Genomic DNA, 21,276 nt, shown 5'->3' on the forward strand with positions numbered 1-21,276 from the left:
ACTGAGCAACTGTTACTTTATCTTTTTTTTAACTAAAGTAATTAGTAATAGATTACCTATGAAACAAAGTAGTTAAAGAAGTCATTACATTCCTTTTCTCAGGAGTAATCAGTAGTGGGATTACTTTTAAGGAGTAATCCCAACAACACTGCATGGAGCAAGGTTCTATGCAGTGTTGGACCTTTCAAAATACTTCCAAAAACACATTTTATAATGAAGGATGACACTTAATCACATTCAAAGTTGCAGGCTGCCAGACCCAAACTCATGTTTGAACTCTGTTCACTCATCACTGTGTCAGAATGTTGAGCATTGCACAGTGTTTGTTTTTTTTTCGCCATCAGAGACTGGCAGCTATTTGGAATTTGTTTGCTAAATTTGTCATGTGAGTTCACATCTTGAAAGACAAGCCAGCTCGGCAACTGGCTTTTAGCAATTACAAAGTGATTGGCAGCCTAAACTACGTTTGAGCAGTTCAGACAGTTTGAGGAAACTAGGAGATGCAACACAGTTTACATTAAAACAACACGGAGCCAGCGGTATCATTACTATCATTGTAAAGTCAACTACAACTATTTTTCAATCACACCAAACAACAAAAAAGTACAACCAGTAACAGGCAACAGTTCTGTGATTCTGAGGAACTGTTTGAAAAAGACAACAATGCAAAATGTTACAAATAAGCAGTGCCCTGTTTGAACACAGTAAACCAGCAAGCATAACTTAGCTGAAGATATCAGTCCCTCTAGGAAATAGTGCACTTACGATTACACACTCCACTTTCACTGGTTTGGAATATTTTCAGAGATAAAAACATGTTTCAAAACGTTCTGGAGATTCCAGCAACGTCCAGCACTTAGTCCAAAACACCACAAAAAGCCACTGAATGCAACAAACAACGCTACAATTTACATCAAAACAGCCACTCAAGTATATATATTTAAAAAAAAACCTGAAAAGAAATAGGTATGCTTAGATAGATCATGTTACGGAGAATATTGTTACATTGGCACGAAACCTGAGCTGCAGCCTTCTGATTGACACCTAATTTGACCTAATAGGCTTCGCTGAGACGCCCACCCAGCACCACTGCCTAATGAGAGACCACATCTGGAAGTCTCACCTTTCTGGCCACAGAATTGGGGATCGCAGTGCTATCCAACATATACAGGTATATACATTTATACTACCTATGGTAAATTCAGTTTATACGACGCTCACTGTTTTATTACTGCGGCGATAATACGACAGGTATGAATATTCGACGACGAGGTACAGTGCTGGAACAAAAAAAAAAAAAAAAGGACTGGTATACATTTATAGAAACGCATACAAAAAGTGTTTGCACAACAAGAAACCGAAAAACTCAAATGTGAGGAAACTATTATGCCTGAGCACATAAGTAATCACGAGGGCATCTGAGTGCTGAGATACTTAGAAACTCTTGGAACGACAGAGGCTGCAGCACGGATGCAAAGGGCAGTTTGATCCATTATGTACAATATTTACTCATTTAAAAAAAAGCCCACCGTACCTGGTGGATGGTTTTGAGGCGTTGCAGTTAGACACCAGCTTGCACCAAAGTAGTGGAAAACTGACTGGATTGAATGTGACGGACAGAGGGGTCCTCCAATTTTGCTTGTTTGGGATTTTTCCAGATGTTACGTAGAAAATAAATGCAACAGATTTCTGAACGCTATGGCGTATCAGGGAAGCCAGACAGTATATTCCTCATTTTAGGTGTTGGGTGGTTTTTGTCGTGACTTGCGGCGTGACAGTGAGTCCCTGTTTAACTACGGCGCACCTCTGTCCTTAAACATGACAGCTGCAAAGTCACCGTGGTAGTGAGTCGCCATTTAATGACAGATTTTCAGGCGAAACTCTACTCCCTTTGGGATTTTTGCTATCTAAAGCAGAGGGCGAGGGCCAGAAAAGTGGAAATGTAAAGTGACTATTACATAATGACCTCCCACAAACCTAATAGATTCCATTATGTGATGCGGAGATAATCCTCCAATTAATTTTATCTGTAGATTTCAAAAGTGACTGATCCCCCCGAGACTGTGCCTCCACCGGGTTGCTGACTTTTTTTTTGTGATTTATTTGCGCATAAAGGGGGGAAAAAAAAAACAAAAAAAAACATGAATAAATTAATTAACAACCGCCACTGAACAATTGGCAGCATGTTTTGCACAAGATACAAGTCAGAGTGGCCATTGCAAAATTGAGGGCACATTAAAGTTCATTAAAATGAAAAGAAAAGTGGTTCAATCCAGTCCTATTGTGTTTCCTCCTAGATTGAACATTACGGTAAATTCTTTCTGTGCCCTTCCTGCCTGTTAACAAGCTGAGGCTCCTTGGCGGTCTAATGAACAATACACACAAACCAGCTCGAGTACGGTCACAGTGACACACTGCATTGCAGGAGAAAGTGGGAAATTTCAGGGCTGTGCAGAAGGAACGTGCACAGCCTTTTGTATATTCGCCCCTTTTTTTTTTTTTTAAGCAGCACAGCTTTTTAGCCTGTATGGTGCTAATTGTCCAAGAAAATTACAGTCAGGGTGAAAACCTAGGCTTGTCTGTAAACCCCAAGTTAGCTGGGACAGGCTGCATTAATGGATGGTTGAGTATTCAATCAGTCGATCAGCATTCAAAATGAGGAAGATCCGGACAACAAGCCAAAAGACTCATGGCCAAAACCACAATTCACTTTGCAAAAGTGTTTGCCGCTCATATTGAGCCGTTGTCTGGTTGTCTCACTGCCTGCCTTCCTGTTACACGCTTCGTTACCCCCGTTGGTTGTGCGTCTATCCAATTGTGTGCAGCAGCAGCAGCAGTTGGCAGGGTTCGACGTATGTTGGCATCGTCCCATGAAATGAACGCACAGCGTCAGTATTTGAAATATCAATTAGTCTGCCTGTGCCGGGCTATCAGCAAGCGTTAAGCAGTAAAAAAAAAAAAAAAAAAAAAAAAAAAGGTTGCAGCTGCAAGCTTGTAAACAACTCGCCGTGGATGCTGCACTAGCGGCTGTTGGATCACAACTTCATGACAAAATACGGCACCAGAGCATTTTGCTGTTCATACTACCAATGTGCTTAAGTGGCAGGGGAGAAATCGGGTTTGCTTGCATTAAATGCGATCGGCTCAGTCTCAGCCTCGCTGTTCCAAATGGCCATCTCCCTGATGGACATATAAAAATGCATTCAACAGACTGAAGGAACAAAAGAAAATTCTGACACATCGGATCCATTATTTTTGTTCCTTGTGCGAATAGCAAGAATGTGTTGATGTGTGTGTTCATCACATTAGCAACAGACACACTGTGAAACCAAACTGTTCCATGTACTGCTGCATTTTTTTTTTTTTTTGATGTACCATCATGTCGAAGGATGCATTTTCCATATTTGCAAGCGGCGTTTACATTTTTTTGAAATGTGCGACCGCGTCGGATCCATTTACCTGCTAGCTTGCGAGGCAATCTGTCAGTTAGCGGTGATTCATGCCGATGCCATGTGAGCGGCCGGCAGGCAGGGAAACGGCACCAATACAGATTTAATAAGAAGCGTATATGGATCTGTGGTACCAGAAGGGTTTTTACAGCGTTTCCACAAGGTTACGATCCAGGTGAGGAGGAAGAAAATACTTAGCGACACACTTTGGCAGCAAACTGGGCTAAAAACGGAGCAATAAGCCTGACGATTGGCCCGCCAACGGCAGTTCCAGTTCTTCTTTTTAAAAAAGAGTCATTAGTTTCTCTTGTCCACAAATCTAATTTTCCCTCGATAATTATGAAAAACGTATAATGCGTGTGGCCATTGAGCATAATCAAATTTGAATTCATAATCAAATCTAAAACAGGCGTTATTAAGTTGTTTAATGATGCTAATCTGAATCACATACATCCGCCACTTTTATCAAGAGCGGCTATCTCCTTCTCCATCACGGTGTTAGAACGTACAACTATTAGAATACGCTGAATTAAAACCCTATATTTAACATAAAGGCTGCGCCTTCCACAAGAGTGGAATTAATTATTGCAAAAAATGCTTTGATCCTGTTTGTGCTGAGAGAACAAGAAGTAGAGGGCCACGAAAAGTGTCAGAAAAAAGAATAAGGCCTGAATAACCAGAGACTTTAATTAGCACCGAATAACATGTGGCATTGTAATTTAATTCACTGGTTCTACAAAGAAATCATTACTGCTGGATGTTTAATATAGAGAGAAGGAAACGTAATGTGATACCCGGGGCTCTGGTCTTGTCAGTATCTTCATCAGCAGCGAGAGCTCGGCCTCTATTAAGATTTAAAGCAGTGTCTGATTATGAAATTCCATCCATTCACTCAGTCACCGAGCTAATTCGTTTGTCCGCATTGTTCTAAATGCAATCGGGCATTGTCCGCATAGAGGCATGCTGAGGAGTCTCTGCACTAAGGTAAAATATGATATCTTTTTTTTTTCTCTCTCCTTCATTTCTTTCCAAGGCTGAATAAGAGCGATTAAATCTCCAAATGCCACCCTTGTATTTCTGCGTTTGCAACCTCGAAGCATCTTGCCTGAAACGACAGCGCCATAGCCCCGCCCACCTCTCAAGCCCGGCCAACAAAAGCAACAATGGAGGATTAGCGTCTAGCGCACGTTTAAAGTTCTTCCTCCTTCCTCGCCGACATTCACATTCATCAAAGACCTTTGTGTGCTTTCTCGTTGGCGACTGGAGTTACAGCACCACGTACAAGTCAGAAACTTTGTATACCGGCTCAGTGGTCTAGTGGTAGAGTGTCCACCCTGAGACTGGTAGGTTGTGGGTTCGATCCCTGGCCGAGTCATACCAAAGACTGTAAAAATGGTACCCATTGCCTCCCTGCTTGGCACTCAGTATTCAGGGTTGGAATTGGGGGGTTAGATCACCCAATGATCAGCATTGCAGCTGATCCCCACCGCTCTCCCTCAGGGGATGATGGGTCAAACGCGGAGGACAAATTTCGCATCCTTCGGGATGTGACAATCACTGGGACTTTAACTTTTTTTTTTTTTTTTCACTCCGTGTAGACATGGCCTCAGTTATCCCATAATAGCTTTCAAAGTGAAGGTAGCTCAAAATAAATGGGCGATGACATCACTACAACATCCTTCTGGATGAATTCTGGTTACTCCCACTGCAGTGTGCGAATCCATCTTCTTCGTTTTTTGGCATCCTCCTAGTGGCCATAAACTGTTGCATGCACGTGTTAAGGTTGCATTTCCGTGCATGTATGAGGAGAAGTCTGCCCATTCTCCTCTGGCATTAACAACTCTTTTTCCTCCAGTGAATGTTTTTTTTCCTCCCTCAGACCACTCTGGTTAAATCCTAGAGATGGTCGCAGGGACTGGAGCGACTGCGTCAGCAGTCCTCCATACAAATCATTTGGTTTGAGCGCGTGTTTGCAGGCCTAAGCAGATTATGGGCTTATCGTAATTAATAATCAAATCTTCGAGGCCCAGTTTGTTAAATTTAATAGCGTCCAATGGCAAGAGAGGATCATGCAAACAATGCTAATGTTAATCCATGTCTTCTGATGTCCCACTTGATCTCATGTCTTTTTTTTGTCATGGCGCACCCGGAGGAATGTCAAGGGTAAAATCATGAAACTGTACATGTGAATCCCGCTCTTTCTAGAAAAATGCAATTACTTTTCATCAGCATGAAAATACAAGTTATTTATTTTTGGAAACATTTAATAAATACCTGAATAAAATAAATAAATAAAAGAATAAAAGAATTCTAATTTGATTTCATGCCATCAGATCAGTTAATATGCTCTTCATCACAGTCAAACTTGGGCATGTGTACGAGTGCCAACCAACCTCCACCTCCGTGCCATTAAAAACTGTTGATTCTCTACAGCCGCCGCTCCGTTTATCAGTTCGCAGGGCCTCTGAGCCAATCAGTTTCTTCCTCGGCAAAGCACTGGCAAGTGGATATTTATAGAGATAAGGAGAATGAAGAAAGTACGGGGAAATCAAATTAAGATCAAAGTCTAGACAGAGAATGGCCATATGTGGCTTTTTTGTGGCCCTTTATTTGAAATTAAAGAGAGGAAGCTTGTACTCCTGCCTATAACGCTGTTATATTGTTCGCCAATGTTCTGTAGGAAGAAGAAAAATGATTCAGACTTTTGCCAAGATCTCTTTTCAATAAACTCCAAAGAAATACATTCTCCTGGATGACCCTGGAGCATTAGCACAGTAAAATTGTGTTATTTTAATTGTATAACAGAGTAATTTTATGAGAAAACTTTAATGGCTCTCCTTATTCTAGTTCTATTGTTCCAAGGCGGATGATGACGCAGTACTCAACTTCTGGCAGATGTGTGTGTCTGTGCATGTGTGCGCTAACAGATCCTCAATCAACTGCTGGCACTGCTACACACTCCACCAGTTTGCTAAAAAGAGGACAAGCATCAAGTGACGCCAACTATCCAGCTCGGCATCAGAGAGGCACCATAATGAAAATGCAAATATCGTCTTGGAGTCCCAAAAAGACTCTTCACATTCATGGGACTGCGTCATCTTGTGTTGGTTTGTTTGCGACACATGATTATATCCAAGAGGTTCCCCACGACATCTCCGCTGCCGACACCAGCAAACGGAAAGAACGACAGTTTGTTTAGGGAAAACGCGTTGGCGGGCTGCATCCAAATCTGAAACGACGGACTCGGATGTTATTCCTACAGCGTATTTTCTCAGGATTGACTTAATTTGCGCTCGAAGCTATTCTCCGAGGCGCGCTTAGTTTAAAATCATCGGGATCTGGTCCCCGGTGTTCTCTTCTTTCGTCGAGAGGAAGTCATTTAAGGAAAAAAAAGAAAAAAAGAAAAAGAAAACCGGCCTGCGGCTTCAATGGCTGCCAATACGTGATGGGACATTTTTCCTCCGTCTTTCATCGCACGTCGTCCCCAGCGCGAGCCACCCGGCCCTGCTGATTCAGAGGCTGTTTATGGTCAGCAACCACTGCATGCAAATGAGATTTGTACCGCGATGAATCCAAAGTGACCACTGAGCTGCAGTCTGTTGTTGACCTCAGAGGTCGTGCATTCACTTCGCTGTTGGTCCTCCCCCCCACCCCCCGGGACTTTCCTTATCCTTCAGCCAACAGCCGTGTGATCAAATCTGCCTTACTTGCCGCTGTTGTGTCTCGTCGCCACAAAGCCAGTCAGCCCGTTTTTGCTATGTCCTTCGCATAGGCGCATGCCGCACAGAAGAGAGGAGAACAGAATGCCTTCATTTATCCCCCTCAATGGGGAAAATTACAGCTACATATACAGTGCAGAGAAGAGGAAAAAATGATGAATTAAAAATAAATAAAATTAAATATTTATAGAATAAGAAAGGAGACAAACATTTGCATCTATATGGACACTTGGATTGTTTTTTAATTATTTATATAACTAAATAAGATTTTTTTTTTTTTTAAAGTGTTTTATTGCACATGTCAAGAACGTCTTACTGAGTGCAGTTATACAGCCTGACGGCTGCTAACAGAACAAAAAAAAAGGCAGCTCATGTTGGTGAAAGACAGAGATAATGTTTCTTTTTCACTGGCTTTAGCTTCATTTAGCTTCCTTTATTATGACTTTTTTTTCTGTAATACATTTTTTAAATAAATCTTTATCATTTCTCTCGGAGAAGTTATTCCTTACTTCGATGTGATCGAGCCTCGGGAAAAATGTAATAGAGTTAAAAGAAGATCATGAAGACATATATAATGTCTCTGTGAGGTTTATGTGTAAAAGCCTGGTGGAGTCATAAGCAGTGACTGCCAGGGGAGCAATAATTTCACAGGGCCACACCAGAGCTGTGATGCTGTGCGTTTCTGCGCAGAAATATGGCTTCCCCACTGCAGGGCAAAATAAATAAATAAATAAGTGCTGGAACACTGAAAATTGGGAGGAATTTTCAGGTTAAAACAGCTGAAGAAAGTTGTTGTTTTTACAGATTTAACATAAAAAAGGCGTTTTGTGTTATGATTGATTTTCTCACATTGTGTTGTCTTTGAGATCTTCCTGCAGCTGTTTTCTATTGTCTCCTAATTTATTGGATTGCACTGATTTCTCTCTTGCACCCTCTGCCTGTCTTGGTCTTAAGACAAGGCAAAGTGCTAAAATCTTTGTATATTTTTCAACTACTTTGATTTCAGTTCCGGCATGTAGGTTCAGTTTCACAGTGTTGACAACATGACAAGAGCAAGATGAAAGCAGCAGATGGTATTTTTTGACAAAGAGAGCTTTGATTTTCACTTGGATGCCGGTCTGATGGTGAAGGTGTGCAAAGTCTCAGCATACTGAGCACAATCATCTCTTTACCAGTCAACACTCACAGCGCCTTTGTTTCCCTGCTCCTCTGGGTTTTAATAGATAATCTTGCAGTTGTCAACTCCAGCCTCTGATTGGTTGTGGGATTCCCCAAAAACGCTGGGACCAATTTGAAAAGCTGTCTGCTGGAGGTTGGTAAAACGTGTGAGCGAGATTGGGTTGATAGCAATCGAGCTGCTGTGCCAGCTAACAAATGGGCAACTTAGTTTCCGTAAGAAAAGTTACAGGTCTCAGAAACGATGAAAATGATAATTGATGACTGATCATTTCTTTGTTTTTAAATTAGTTCAAGGAAAAAAATAAGTAAACAATAGAGACCTCTACACTCCAAATGAGCAGAAAGCCACCGTTGCGAAAACCTAATTATCCTTTGATTACATGCCAAAATACAAACAAATCAATCTTCGTCCCGCTTTTCAGCATTGACTTTTAATTGAATTTGCATTTTGCGTGCAGCGGCTCTGGAAAGCGTGAAGATTACCACTCGGCCACCGGAAATGAGACAAGCCAAGTTTTATTCCCCAATAAATGAAGGCATGACTTGCAAGCTGGTTCGCGCTAACAACTCCAGATGCTCTGGCTGTTGCACACTTGACACTCCCCGCTCCTCGCAATCACCTTTCAAGCGCAATTAGGTGGTCTGTTTAAACAGCGCAGCCTTCGTACTCTCCCTCTGCCTGTCGACGTCTGAGTGGCCCTTCGTCGATAGCGTGCTCGCTGTTTCAGCCCCTCCCCCACCCCGGCAGCGAGCGCATCAAGTTTGAGCTGAACACACATTCGGCCTAACAAGCAAATGAAAAGGACCATGTGGCCGACAAGACCACGGAAGGCTTTTTGTATTTTTCTAAAAAAGTAAGTTGTCGCGTTATTGATTTGAATTGTCAACCCTGTTTTCTCACATTAACTATGAACCTCCCGTTATTCCATTAGCAGAATGGCAAAAAAATATTCCATTTCATTTTCTATTTCAATCAATGAGTGTGTACTGTGTCATGGCTCTCTACCTGCGCGGAACTTCTCAGAAAAACACTTTCCAAGAAAACTAATTTATTCTTTCCCCTTGCTGCTCCTGATGATATTTTTTTTGCACCATTTCGTGCATACATTAGTGCCTTTTGTCCATCAGAGCACATAACGAAGCCTAATGTCGGATCATTTGTTCACTGATGCGTAGGCTTTTAAAGGCGAGGTCAACTAATTCAATCACATTCACTGAAGTTTTTGCCATTCACAGCGTGAGCCCGGCTCTGACTAAGACATGTCTGTCCTCACAGAACTTTGGACCACGCACACACACTACAAAATTTTAGTTCTTGAAATGTTTAGCAGAATGTTGCTGCAGCAGGAGGTAATGCTTAGAGGGAAAAGCTGTTGGAGGACTGGACTTCGCTGAAGTTCGGCGAGCAAGCAGCCGCGTGCGTAACAGACGGCAAAATATTAACACAAATACGTTAGCGTTCGTCATTCTCGTCACACAAACACGCTCTCAGATCAAAGTGCACCATTTTCTCTGATGACAACGCAGGATTCGGTGTCACTGCAGGCTTTTCTTTGCCACTTGTTCTCATTTCAGCGAGGAACACAAAAACCAAGATCAAACGGGAGCTTTCCAGACTCTTGTCAAACCTTCACACTTTGTCGCTCGTGCTTTATCCAAGACGAAGCGCGGTTTAAGTTTTAATGTGAAGCTGACAATGATGGAGATCTTGCAAGGTGCAGGATGGAGAATCATAATGGTATGGATGGCCTGTCGAGAAAAAAACATGCACATATATCATTCTCTGAGGGAGAAAATAAACGGCAAGTTAATAAAACCAAGTAAGCACAAGTAAGAATTCCCACTCTGCCTTGAACTGCAGTCCGGTTGGCAGCAGAATGTCACATAAAGATCAAAAACTTTGTTCATCGCTGTAAGAACTAATGCAATCTTTAGGCAGGCTCCGATGCTTTCAGGCACAAAGGATTCTTGCATAGGTAGTGCAGCGAGTTAAACCTCTATTCAATTGTAGTGAACGGTTTTAATGAGCTCAGAACATTAACAATTAACAATTCTTGCATGTAGTTGATCTCAGCCGTCCCTCCTCGTCCTCACCAGCCTGTACGTCTTCTGTTCCTGAGTGGCTTTTCTGAGAGTTTGCATGTCCTTGTTGTGTTGTCATGATATGTATGAAGTAGTCAAATATGTTTTAATGCACTATTTGATGAATTGAAAACCTCATCATACATCCACGGATCGTAGGGAACTTGCATTGTGCTGGTCTATAAGTTTAAAGTACTCCAACACATGACTGCATTTCTGCTGCATGTTTGTTAAGGCCATTACGCACCGCATGCATCATGAATAAACAAAACAAAAGTGTTTGGAGGATGATTTATTTCCAATCAAAACTATTCAGACCATCAAACAGAGTCGTCCTCGATCTCCAGTGGTGACAAAGAACTTCCCGTCACAGAGAAAGAGTTTTGCCTCCTACAAGAACTGAAATGATGTCATTTGATTTTGCTTCAGATGTCAGTGGGACAATACGGGCAGCTTCTTGAGCAGCGTTGTGCCCCGTGTGAGGCAGAGGTCGACAAACTGCCAGAAGCCCCTTGACTCAAACAGCTCCTGGAAGTTTGTCTGATCCAAATTGTGGCCATCTTAGCATTCGCATGACCCGGCAGTACTTGACCAAGTGGCTCATCAATAATCCATTCATTGTTCACATCCCTGGTATGTAGGTGAAGCCTTTCCCCACAGCCCAAGAGTGACAATGATGAGTAACACAAAACTCACTGGGTTCTTCTGAGTGTCCTACTTCAGACCCACAGTGAATGGAGGTTTGATTTGTCAGTGATTTGGGATTTAATAAAAATAAGCACACATATTTTCCATTCAGCCTTTTTGTACAACTCACATTTTCATCTAAGACTCTCCAACTAGTGTGAATGTTTAAATGCAGAAAAAGGGAGAGCAAGCCATCCATCCATTATTCTATTTTCCATGACCACTTCCCCTGCACTCAGGGTGGTGGGGGTGCTGGAGCCTATCCCAGCTGTCGGGGGAAGGCAGCGTTACATCCTGGACAAGTCGCCAGTTTATCGTAGGGCCACACATAAAGAAAAATAAGCACTCATATTCACACCTACAGACAACTTAGAGTTGCCAGTTAGCCTAATGTGCATGTTTTTGGACTGTGGGAGGAAGGTGGAGTGTAAAGAAACGGACACACCTGAAGGGACACAGCGAATCAATGCAAACAGAAAGCAGAGAAACTCCTGGCCCTGGGATTGAACTTGTGACCGTTCACGTGACGGTGCACCAACACTGGCTCATCATTGTCAGAACAAAACATCCATCCATCCATCTCATCTACCCACTTACTCCTGCGCTCAGGATTGCTGGGGTCTGCCGGAGTCTATTCCAGCTGCCATAGGGTGAAGGCAGGGTGACACCCTGGACGAGTCGCCAGTTCATAGCAGGGCCACACAGAAAAACAAACCAACCCACAACCCCCCCCCCCCCCCCCCCCCCAAACTCCCAACAGACCCAGGAGGAGAATGTAAAATGTATTTTATCTCTGTTTTTTCTCGACTACTTGTGAACCTTCACTCTAAAACTTCACCACAAAACAAGTCAAAAATACAGCAAAGACGAGAACAACCAAGAATAACTGTCATTCAGATTTGCTGAAATGAAAAAGAAACTGTCCATTTTTAGCCAGAAACTGATTCCTATTTGCCTCAGGGTTATGGTGCGTCAGTATATCCAACATGGCTAGCTTCCAGCTCCAACCATTTATGAACGACATAGCTGCTGCTGCTCTGACATGTTGTGCGTCTCAAACAGGCAACCCCCCCACCCCCTCCCACTGAAGACATGCCATGTGTCAGCACTGCACCACGGAAATAAAGGACAGAAGCAATCTCTCTGTTGTGTACGCTGGGTCTCTCACTCTTTCTCTCTCTCCCTCTCTCTCTCTCTCTCTCTCTCTTCACACCACCAGAGACTGGAGGGGGAAATATCCCTTAAAACATTTCCTTTATTGCTCCTCATTTGCATATGAATCATCTCATAGAGCAGGATAATGATTAATTATCAATGACATATAGCAATCTAAATTGCTGGCACTGTGATGCCAGAAAACAAATTATGATAATGAGCCAAACTTATACATGACTGGTGCACTAAATTTAATGGCTCCGCGCGTCTTCCCCTACTTTGCCTCCATTCTTTGAAAACAATACGAGGAGTAAGCCTTGTTCATGATGAACCCGCTTAATGGCAGCCTGTGCTAGGGCGCCGCTTCTCATCCCGCGCAACAAAGCGGGGAAATATCACAGGAGGAATGCGGAGGGAAGGCGCTGCAATAAAAAAAGAGTTAATCTCCCCTAATTCAGCTGACTTCACTTCATTAACGTGATGATGTGCTTAATTGGCGAGACATTTCAAATGCATCACGAGATATTAGAATTTCCAGTCTGTGGCCCGGAAATGACTGTCGGATGCACAAACTGTCCCGACGCAAGGTTAACTGGAGGATGGTTTCACATTGCGGTACAATTGCTGTTAAACATCTGCTGTAAATGGCTGAGCCTCGCGTTGCACTTGGAGAGTTTCAAGACTGGAGAAATGATCAGTCCTCCCAAGGCTGCATTCAGACTGCAGGCAAATCTGATTCCAATCAGATTCCTTCTCAAATCTGATTTTTAGATTTTTAGGGCCGACTGTCCACACTGTTTTTAGCAATTTTCCAAATGGGATCCTGCTCTATTCAGACTGGGCAACATCATTGACCCATCTGACAGGTTGCTGTAGCAACAACGTCGTAGCGGAGGCGTTGTCCAGCGTAGCGTGTAGTGTGTGACTAGTGTGGCTTGAATGGAGCTACAGTATCTCCCCACCCACTGATGAGTCAATGAGTCCCCTCCTCTGTCCAGGGACTGCTGTTTTCTATTTCTTCTGTCTGCTCCATTACGCTACAGCTCCGCACCTGGAATGGCGCTCTCTGGTCTGGCGCACTGGGTCTTGCATCGCGTAGACTGACGTCACGGTCAGTCAAAACCGATCGATGTGTTTGGAGCTGTTCACACTGAGACACATCTGTCCAAATGCGATTTGAAACTACCTCCCGAATGTGGTTTCTATCCGTTTTGCAAAAATCTGATTTCATGCGGTTTGTGACTGTTCAGACTACAATAGAGATATCGGGTTTCAATTTGGATGGGCTAAAAATTGTATTTTGGCCTGCAGTGTGAACAAGTGTGAACAAGACCTAAAACTGTTACCCAAAACCCACAGACAAGCTTGAAGACAAGTTTGTCTTTCATTTGCAATGTATTAATCTGAGACTGATTTCATGCAAATATAGTTGTAATGCTACTGGAATAGTATTCCAATGAACATTTTTTAATGTCTAAGAGGGCCGTGTTATCACTCAGTTTCAAACCAAGGCTGCGTCCCAAAATGACAAAAGCCAGGACTGTGCTGTGTGTCTGCTGGACGGAGAAGCAAACAAGAACCGAGAAGAATTGAGCGAAGATTTCAGGAAAATAATGTTTGTTCCATTTCATCATGATTGAGGCCAACAAACCAGGGTCTCGTCATCCGCCCAGTTGATCCACAGTTACCTGCTCATTATCAAAACATCTGGGTAGATTAAAAAAGCAGCACAGGTCACGTGAGTCGAATGTTTTCTATGTCAGAGGTAATTTGGCAAACCCGTTTCCATAAAACATTTTGCACATCAGCGCCGACTCCAAAAAGACTAAAACCACCCCGAGCCTTCATAGACACTTTATTGCGAATTAGAGGAAGTTGATTCATATTTAGATATTTCCATAAAATGGTCAGGCAATATTCTTTGTAAAGCACATAAAAAGGTTTTATGGAAACATACGAACTGACTCCTCTGAACCAAAAAAAAGTGTTCTCTTATCTCTATAAAAAAAAAAGACACAGTGGTCCAACAGCCTATTACCTGGCCAATGCATGACACTGAAGAGAAGACTAAAGAATAAATACAAGAGGAAAAAAGCCAACACAGTACAAGACTTTGTGACTTAGAGTTCCACTGGATTTTTAATCACTATTACATGTTAGATATATATCTTTTTTTTTCTTGTTTTTTTTTTTTTTTAAATGAGGAGCTTAAAAAAGGCATTTGGTTTAGAATTATAGTTTCTTCACTGACTTTGCCATTATGAATGAATGAATGAATGAATCACCCCAACACTGCTGAGTTTACGTAAGGCTTTGGGTTGGCGGGGCCTGTGCCCCAGCGCTTCATTGGTGCCATAAACTCCTCTGAGTTGTAGATCATTCAGGCAAATATGTTCTATACAAGCTGAGAAAAATTGAATAACTTGTGGATATGAAATGGCTGCTTCTTGTCTTCTGCGTAATTAACGAGACGGCCAGCAACCCGGGAGAGACTGATAGCCAATTGAACGGCATGAGACTCAAAGCCCGTTTTGACAAAAACAAAAACGGATTATTGACAGGGATTTGAAATTTCACCCTCATGTGATAACGATCACAGATGTGCGGTGGCATTTTGTCTTCGTTGCGCAAATGTCAAAGGGAAATATGTCTACTAGCGTGGTGACGTTGCGGACAATTCATCCAAACAGGATGTGTCAGAAGGATGTGATGCCACCAATTCTGAGCTTCCCACCTTCCAAATTTGGACGTTTTTGTTGTATCGCTATTCAACAAAAGCATTAGTTTGTGGGGAAGTTAACACATTTAAAAAGTATATATATAAGCTGCTGCACTGCCTTGGCTCGTACATTTGCATCATTTCCTGTTTTGCCTAGTCTGGCGTAGTTACTACCAGTTCTCGTTGCAAAAGTGAACCAAAAATGAAAGTGTTGTATTCCAGGAAATTGGGAGATCATTTAAAAATGGCTGAACCACTAAAAAAAATTGCAGCACTGACACTAATTCATTTGGCAATTTAGAGACGCTGTTGTGAAAATATTCATCCACAACTTTCCAGTGTCAACTTTTCAAGGAATTATTCTCAAATTGTTTGCAGAAGCTTGCCAATGGTGTGGTTCTGCTGTTTTCCTTGACCATAACAGTGAATGCCATAAATATGCACTATGTGTACCTATGCAATAACTTCTCCCTTTTGCCTATTTTTGGAATACACGTTGTGAACAAACATTTGTCAACTGATTTTTCAAATATAGCGAGCTGAAGTGAAATGAACTGTTTATCAATTTTGTTTTGTCATATTCGCTATCAAACCGTAACACAAAGTGTTTTGAGGGTGTTTTGCTTGGAAATAAGTCACTGTAATTTTCAGAGAAGGCTGCCTCTGCGGGGAGCTGCAGAATCCAGTAAAAACAAAAAAAACTCAATGCTCAGGAGGGTTGAAATGTTTGTCTGTGCGGTTCCTGAAAACCCTGCACAGAGAATGCTTAGCAGAGATTCTGTGCCACCAGAAACATATTTTCAATCGTTGATTGAGATGTTCAGGGTCACGTGTTTTTTTTTTTACCTGGATGACTTGCACAGAGGTTTAATGCATTTGGCAAATTTGGTGTATGACACTTTGTGCGGTTTTTGACTAAGGTCGGCCTTTAAAAAGACTCCGTAATGCTCCGTACTTTGGGGCCATCATGGTAATGTAGCTTTTAAAAAGTCGGAGTAGACGACACACAAATGCACTGTTCTACATCACTTGAGCAGTTTTTTATTTCATTATACATCTGACTCATTTCTCACCAGTGGATGGCAAATGTACTTGCGTCTCAGCGTGATTCATGGTTGCGACTAAAAGTAGACGCAATTAAACGTTCCGCTCCTAAATCCATCTAAATTTAAGAAAAGTTGAGAGAGGGAGAAAAGGGGGTCACACTTTTGTGAGTGACAAAACCAATTAACAGTGAAAGTCAATTCAACCCCAGTCTATCACACTGAAGCGGCACGTCAACCCTGTAAATACTACATGGAGACAGAACCATGCTGGGTTTCCACAAAGCAAAGAATTGGCCTGATGATTGATTTTGAACGCATGTGAGATGAGCTCCTTTTTCATTAAATGTGGCACATAAGGACTCACTCTGCACAATAAGTGACGCACAGGTGGAAAATGATTTATTGAAGGGCCCCATCATCGTTTTAATTTCAGTCTAAATTTGAAACGTTATCTGTGCGTGGAAAGTAAAGGTTTTAAAAAAAGAAATGTTTGGTCAAAGTGGTGAATAAATAAATACATAGAACCATTTCCTTCTCCCCTGAGGCTGATAGAGAGTTAGATAAAGTTTCTCAGATCACAAATATTTCTGGAGCTTCAAGGCAAGACCTCGCTGCATCATTTCACCGAACAACCGGAGAAGCTGGGGACTTTAAAATGTAAATCCTTTGAGAAATGCTGTTTTCGTCTTTATTTTCCCTCCCCCCTTTGCTTCAGGGTGGATCAACAAATGTCAGTCGAGGGTTACAGAGCTGAAAAAACTTCCCAGGGAATAAAGTTAATAGCGTAGTTTAAAATGTAATTACGCCGGAAACTTAGTCATCATAAATATTTTTATTCTGGACGCAGGATGCTTAATTAACAGAGAGACAAAAAAAAAAAGAAAGTAAACAAAGGGACGACCTATTGCAAAAATATGTTCTTGTAAGTTGATGGAATATGTTTCTTTATCATGTAATGACGTGTCATTCAGACTTGGAATAGTCTAACCCGGCCCACAATTATGTGACTCAGGACCAATGAGACTCCTGTGTTTAATCTCTGACTTTGACTGAATGTAATTAAACGTCATCACTGCGAGACATTGTGAATTCGGTTGACGTTGGCCCCCTCCGTGATTTTCTTTTCTTTTCTTTTTTTTGGGGGGGCATTTGTGACTTTTTATATAAAAGTCTCCACTTTCCACTTTCTCAGCGTTTTAAGGGAAAATCCATTCTGCTGTTTCCAGCAAAGATAATCACACGTTTGTAGATGAAGAAAGTTCACCAGAATTTCAATCAGCGTGGCAGTGGGTAATATCTGCTTTCTCTCTCTCTCTCTCTCTCTCTCTCTCTCTCTCTCTCACAACTAATCTTTAATACTAATGTTGTTCCCCCTCATGTTTGCAGTGTATTAGGTAGACAACTGCGGAATAAGGACGGCTACAATAACATGGCTCCAAATTCAAGAATATCAGATCGCAAATCTGATAAACATTGAAATCCGCTCTGGCGGAAGGTCGACAGATATCAAAGGATGATGAGCTCATCCTGCATTCAGGCCAGCGAGGCCCCCACAATGGACAACACAGGAGCGTGTAGTACACAGATGATAATTACGCTGCGAATACAGAGATCAAAGTCTTCTCGCTCTCGTGATTAGGTGTCCTAACAATTGCATGTGCGGGGGACAGCCTTATCACTTTGGACCACACAGAGGCCCGACCATATCTGCGGCTCTCAGACGGCCAACCTGCAGCCGCCGCGCGCCGCGCTTGCCAAGTGAAAATACCACAGGCGCAGGTCTCCGCGGCCCAGCCTGTCCCCAACTCATTTCAAGGATGAAAACACATTTCTCGAGTCGGAAAAGCGAAAAAGTTTTCATTGCCTTATCACTTCAGGACAACTATTTGGTAATTAAGAGAAAAGCTAATTATTTTTTGGGTTGTTTTTTTTCTTGCTAAAGCTCCTATCTGAGCCTGAAGCTCACTCGGTGTACGTCTATGGCTGGGTAAACATTTTCGTTGGTTAGCAAACAGAAAAGCAAGAGGGCGACAATTAGCCGCGCAAAATGTTGAGCAAACAGTCATGTGATTTGCTGTGCGAATCCATCCGGGTTGCTCATTGGCGAGTGTACAGGAAAACGCTCTAAATTAGCATTCCGTTTACGGAACAGACAGATTGGTTTGACCCCTGGTGGCGGAATCTCCAAGGGTTTGTAAATACTCTAAACTGGCGTGATTTACAACAATTTCACTCATTACACTAATGGGCAAAAAAGAAATTTAATTAAGGTCTTCCTCGTTGCAATTGCATTTTAATCATCTGGAGCATTACGGCTCGTCAGCTAAGCGTAATTCGCGACCGATCAACGGCCTACGAGATCACGCTTTCACATCTGGCTTTGTGTCAGCTGCGCAGAACGCTTGGCTGGGAGAGATGACAAGATTTGATGTCGGTGCGGACACTGACAACGCAACTTGCATTAATAGTGTGTGGTGCTGCTTATCCATGCAATTTATTATCGTAATCATCATCAGTATTATTAGATAGCTGCTTCTCTTGTACTCATCGGTTGCGGGTGAGTGCTGTAACATACAACCTGGACAAGTTGCCAGTTTATTGCAGGGCCACATAGTCCATCAACACTTCACATCTACAACCAAGTTCAAGTGGCCAATTTGTCTAATTTTTGTGTTTGTGGAGTGTGGTAGAACATGCGCTGACACAGTGGCAACATGCAACAAAACATGCGAGTTTCTTCATTCGTAAGTGTATTTATGTCATCTTATTGTAACTAGTTTTCCACAGTTTCATAAGACGTCTCTTCTTTACAGCGTTGGAACAAAAAAAAAAAGCAGAAAACTTGTAAAAACGTGTATCGAAGTGTGTAGGTGCCGATAATTACTGACTCATCGCTCATTTTGCTTCAGGCAGTGTCAGAGGACAATCAAGGCTGCACTTCCAAATAGACGACACACGCCTGCGCAAGTGATGCAATTTCTTCCATCTCTTGACTCCTCTGATCATCCGTCTAGAGTTCCAGCAGAGCTCATTTGCAGGAGGACAGTGTTTAGAGGAATGCTCGCAAAAAAAAAAAAGAAAATTATAAAAATAATCTGTTGAAATGGATGACATCAATACCAATTTGCTGAATGCCATGCCCCGCTGCAGCAGTTTACCTTCGTTAACATTCTTAACCCCTGTACTGCGCCGTCCCTTTTTAGCCTTCTGTCTGAATCCAGATGACACAGAGAGCAAATTTACCACCCGGAATTTAATCGTAAGCTTGCTGAAGAAAAGGATGGAGGGCCAGACATGAAGTCACAGTTCAGGTATTTTTATCTCTTTTTTTTAGGTGCTTGAGGAATACTATGAGCACAAAAGAAAAAGCAGGAGTGCTGCTGCACTTTGAACCTGGCACTTGACAGGAGAGAACTGAGGGGAAGCGCTCCTACCTGAGAGTGAAGACCTCCACCGGCGAGTAGGCCGACACCGTGATGAAAGCTGAGATGGTCTCCCTCTGTTTGATCGGCGTGGACGGGACCATGACCATGAAATTATTATCCAGTCTGTGCTGGGAGAGCGGCGGGGGCGCGGGGTTCTGGTACAGCCGCACGCCGCCAATCCTCCTCAGCGGCGTGGACGTGTAGGAGCCAAACAGCCCCTCCTGGCTGGAGCGGATGAAAGCGTCCTTCCGGGCCTCCTCCGGGTGGCACTGCCCCGCGTCCGCCGACTGCAGCATGTAGTAGAGCTCCACCGGCGTGCCTTCGCTCACCTCGGAGGCCCTCTGCCGGCCCGGCACCACGCTGGGGGGGCTGAACCAGCTGGCCAGGGGCTCCAGCTCGGCCACGCACAGCCCCAGCTCCCCCCGCAGCTGGCAGGCGCCGCGCACCTCCTGGGTCTCGTGGAAGGCGAACATGTGCACGCAGGGCAGCTTGTCAATGGCGCTGTAGTCGTCCCAGTCCCTGCCCCCCACGTAGAAGAGCACCTGGACCCGGGGCTTGGCCAGGTGGATCCTGGCGTCCATGATGAACGTCTGCACCTTCCAGTTGAAGGTGAAGAGGGAGGAGGAGGGGAACGTCCCGGGGCTCTGCAGGAGCTCCAGGGGGACGGGCTGCTCCAGGGAAAGCGGCCCGTAGCTGGCGTTGACCGCCGGCAAACTCCTGGCCTGGTAGACGAAGAAGGGCTCGGTCCGGGACGTCAGGCTGGAGTTCCTCATGAAGTCCTGGTTGGCCTCCTTCAGGAAGAAGGCCAAGTCGGCGCCGAGCACCTGGTAGTTGACCGGCAGGTACGGGGAGAGGGAGGAGTACCGCTGCAGTCCCTCCAAGGTGCGACAGTCGGCCACTGATAAGCAAGAGAGGGAGAGGCGGCGTTTAGAGGGCACGCTCGGCGCGACATGACATTTTGGCAAAGCCCATTAGGCAGAGAACACAAGACGTACACACACACTGGCAGGTTTGGGGCTGTGAACTGCTGAGCCGATATCGTAAATGTACCGTCAACGCACTGGGTATTAATGTATGAATTAACCTGCTGAGAGGTCCTACAAGCAGAGTTGCTGAGGACACATTTCAGGGCCTCGTTATCAGCGAATACAAGTATACGATGATCCAAGAACCTGACAGCAAATTCATCCATTAATATGCGTGTGAAATATCACCCCCCTACAGAGCCTGTTTGTGCATCTGCAACGACCACTTTCTAGCGGTCACTATCTAGCACACTATAGTAATGAGGGAAAAACCCATCCATATTTAAAACTCCATTTATAAGGACGATAATAATTTTGCGCGGACGCTGGAGCTCGGCCACATTTTGACTCTATCGTATTTTTCTTACTTGCCAACTTCCATGAAACATTTTCAACTTTTCTGAAAAATACATTTGCAAAAGAGAGCTGAAGACAATGCGTGACTAAGAAGCCGCAATGAGCAGAAGGGCTGCTGTTGCCACAGAGATCAGCGTTGAAGCGGCAGCGGTGGCAGTTTCATCAGAACGAGATGGCGTTTTCACATTAAGACAGTAACAGAAACACAGCGCTGAAGGCTTCACTTCAAAGTTCCATTACACACCACTGTGCATAGTGCCTAGCCACAGGGCGGTGATGCACTCTTAATGTTGCACAATATCAAATCTGGTCCATTTCAATCAGACAAGTGTTTTCAGAACTTAGCGTTGGAACACAATACGGGTCTTGTTTTATTCCCTTATCTGAATGTTGGTGTGGGATGTTTTTCTTTTTCTTCCAGCAAACCAGACTA

General features: G+C 43.4%; 1 protein-coding gene across 1 annotated transcript in view; it reads right to left on the bottom strand.

Annotated features, from left to right (window-relative positions):
- The window catches only part of LOC142902294 (transmembrane protein 132C), a 167,413-nt gene that overhangs the window by 115,023 nt on the left and 31,114 nt on the right, over positions 1-21,276 (bottom strand). The window contains exon 2 of the mRNA XM_076047218.1: positions 19,471-20,359. Within this exon, the coding sequence (XP_075903333.1) occupies positions 19,471-20,359 (889 nt within the window). The remainder of the gene's footprint in view (positions 1-19,470; positions 20,360-21,276) is intronic.

This window comes from Nelusetta ayraudi, unplaced genomic scaffold (genome assembly GCF_046127955.1).
Source record: "Nelusetta ayraudi isolate G7.1 ecotype Tasmania unplaced genomic scaffold, CSIRO-AGI_Nayr_v1 ptg000092l, whole genome shotgun sequence".
Taxonomy (NCBI): Eukaryota; Metazoa; Chordata; class Actinopteri; order Tetraodontiformes; family Monacanthidae; genus Nelusetta; species Nelusetta ayraudi.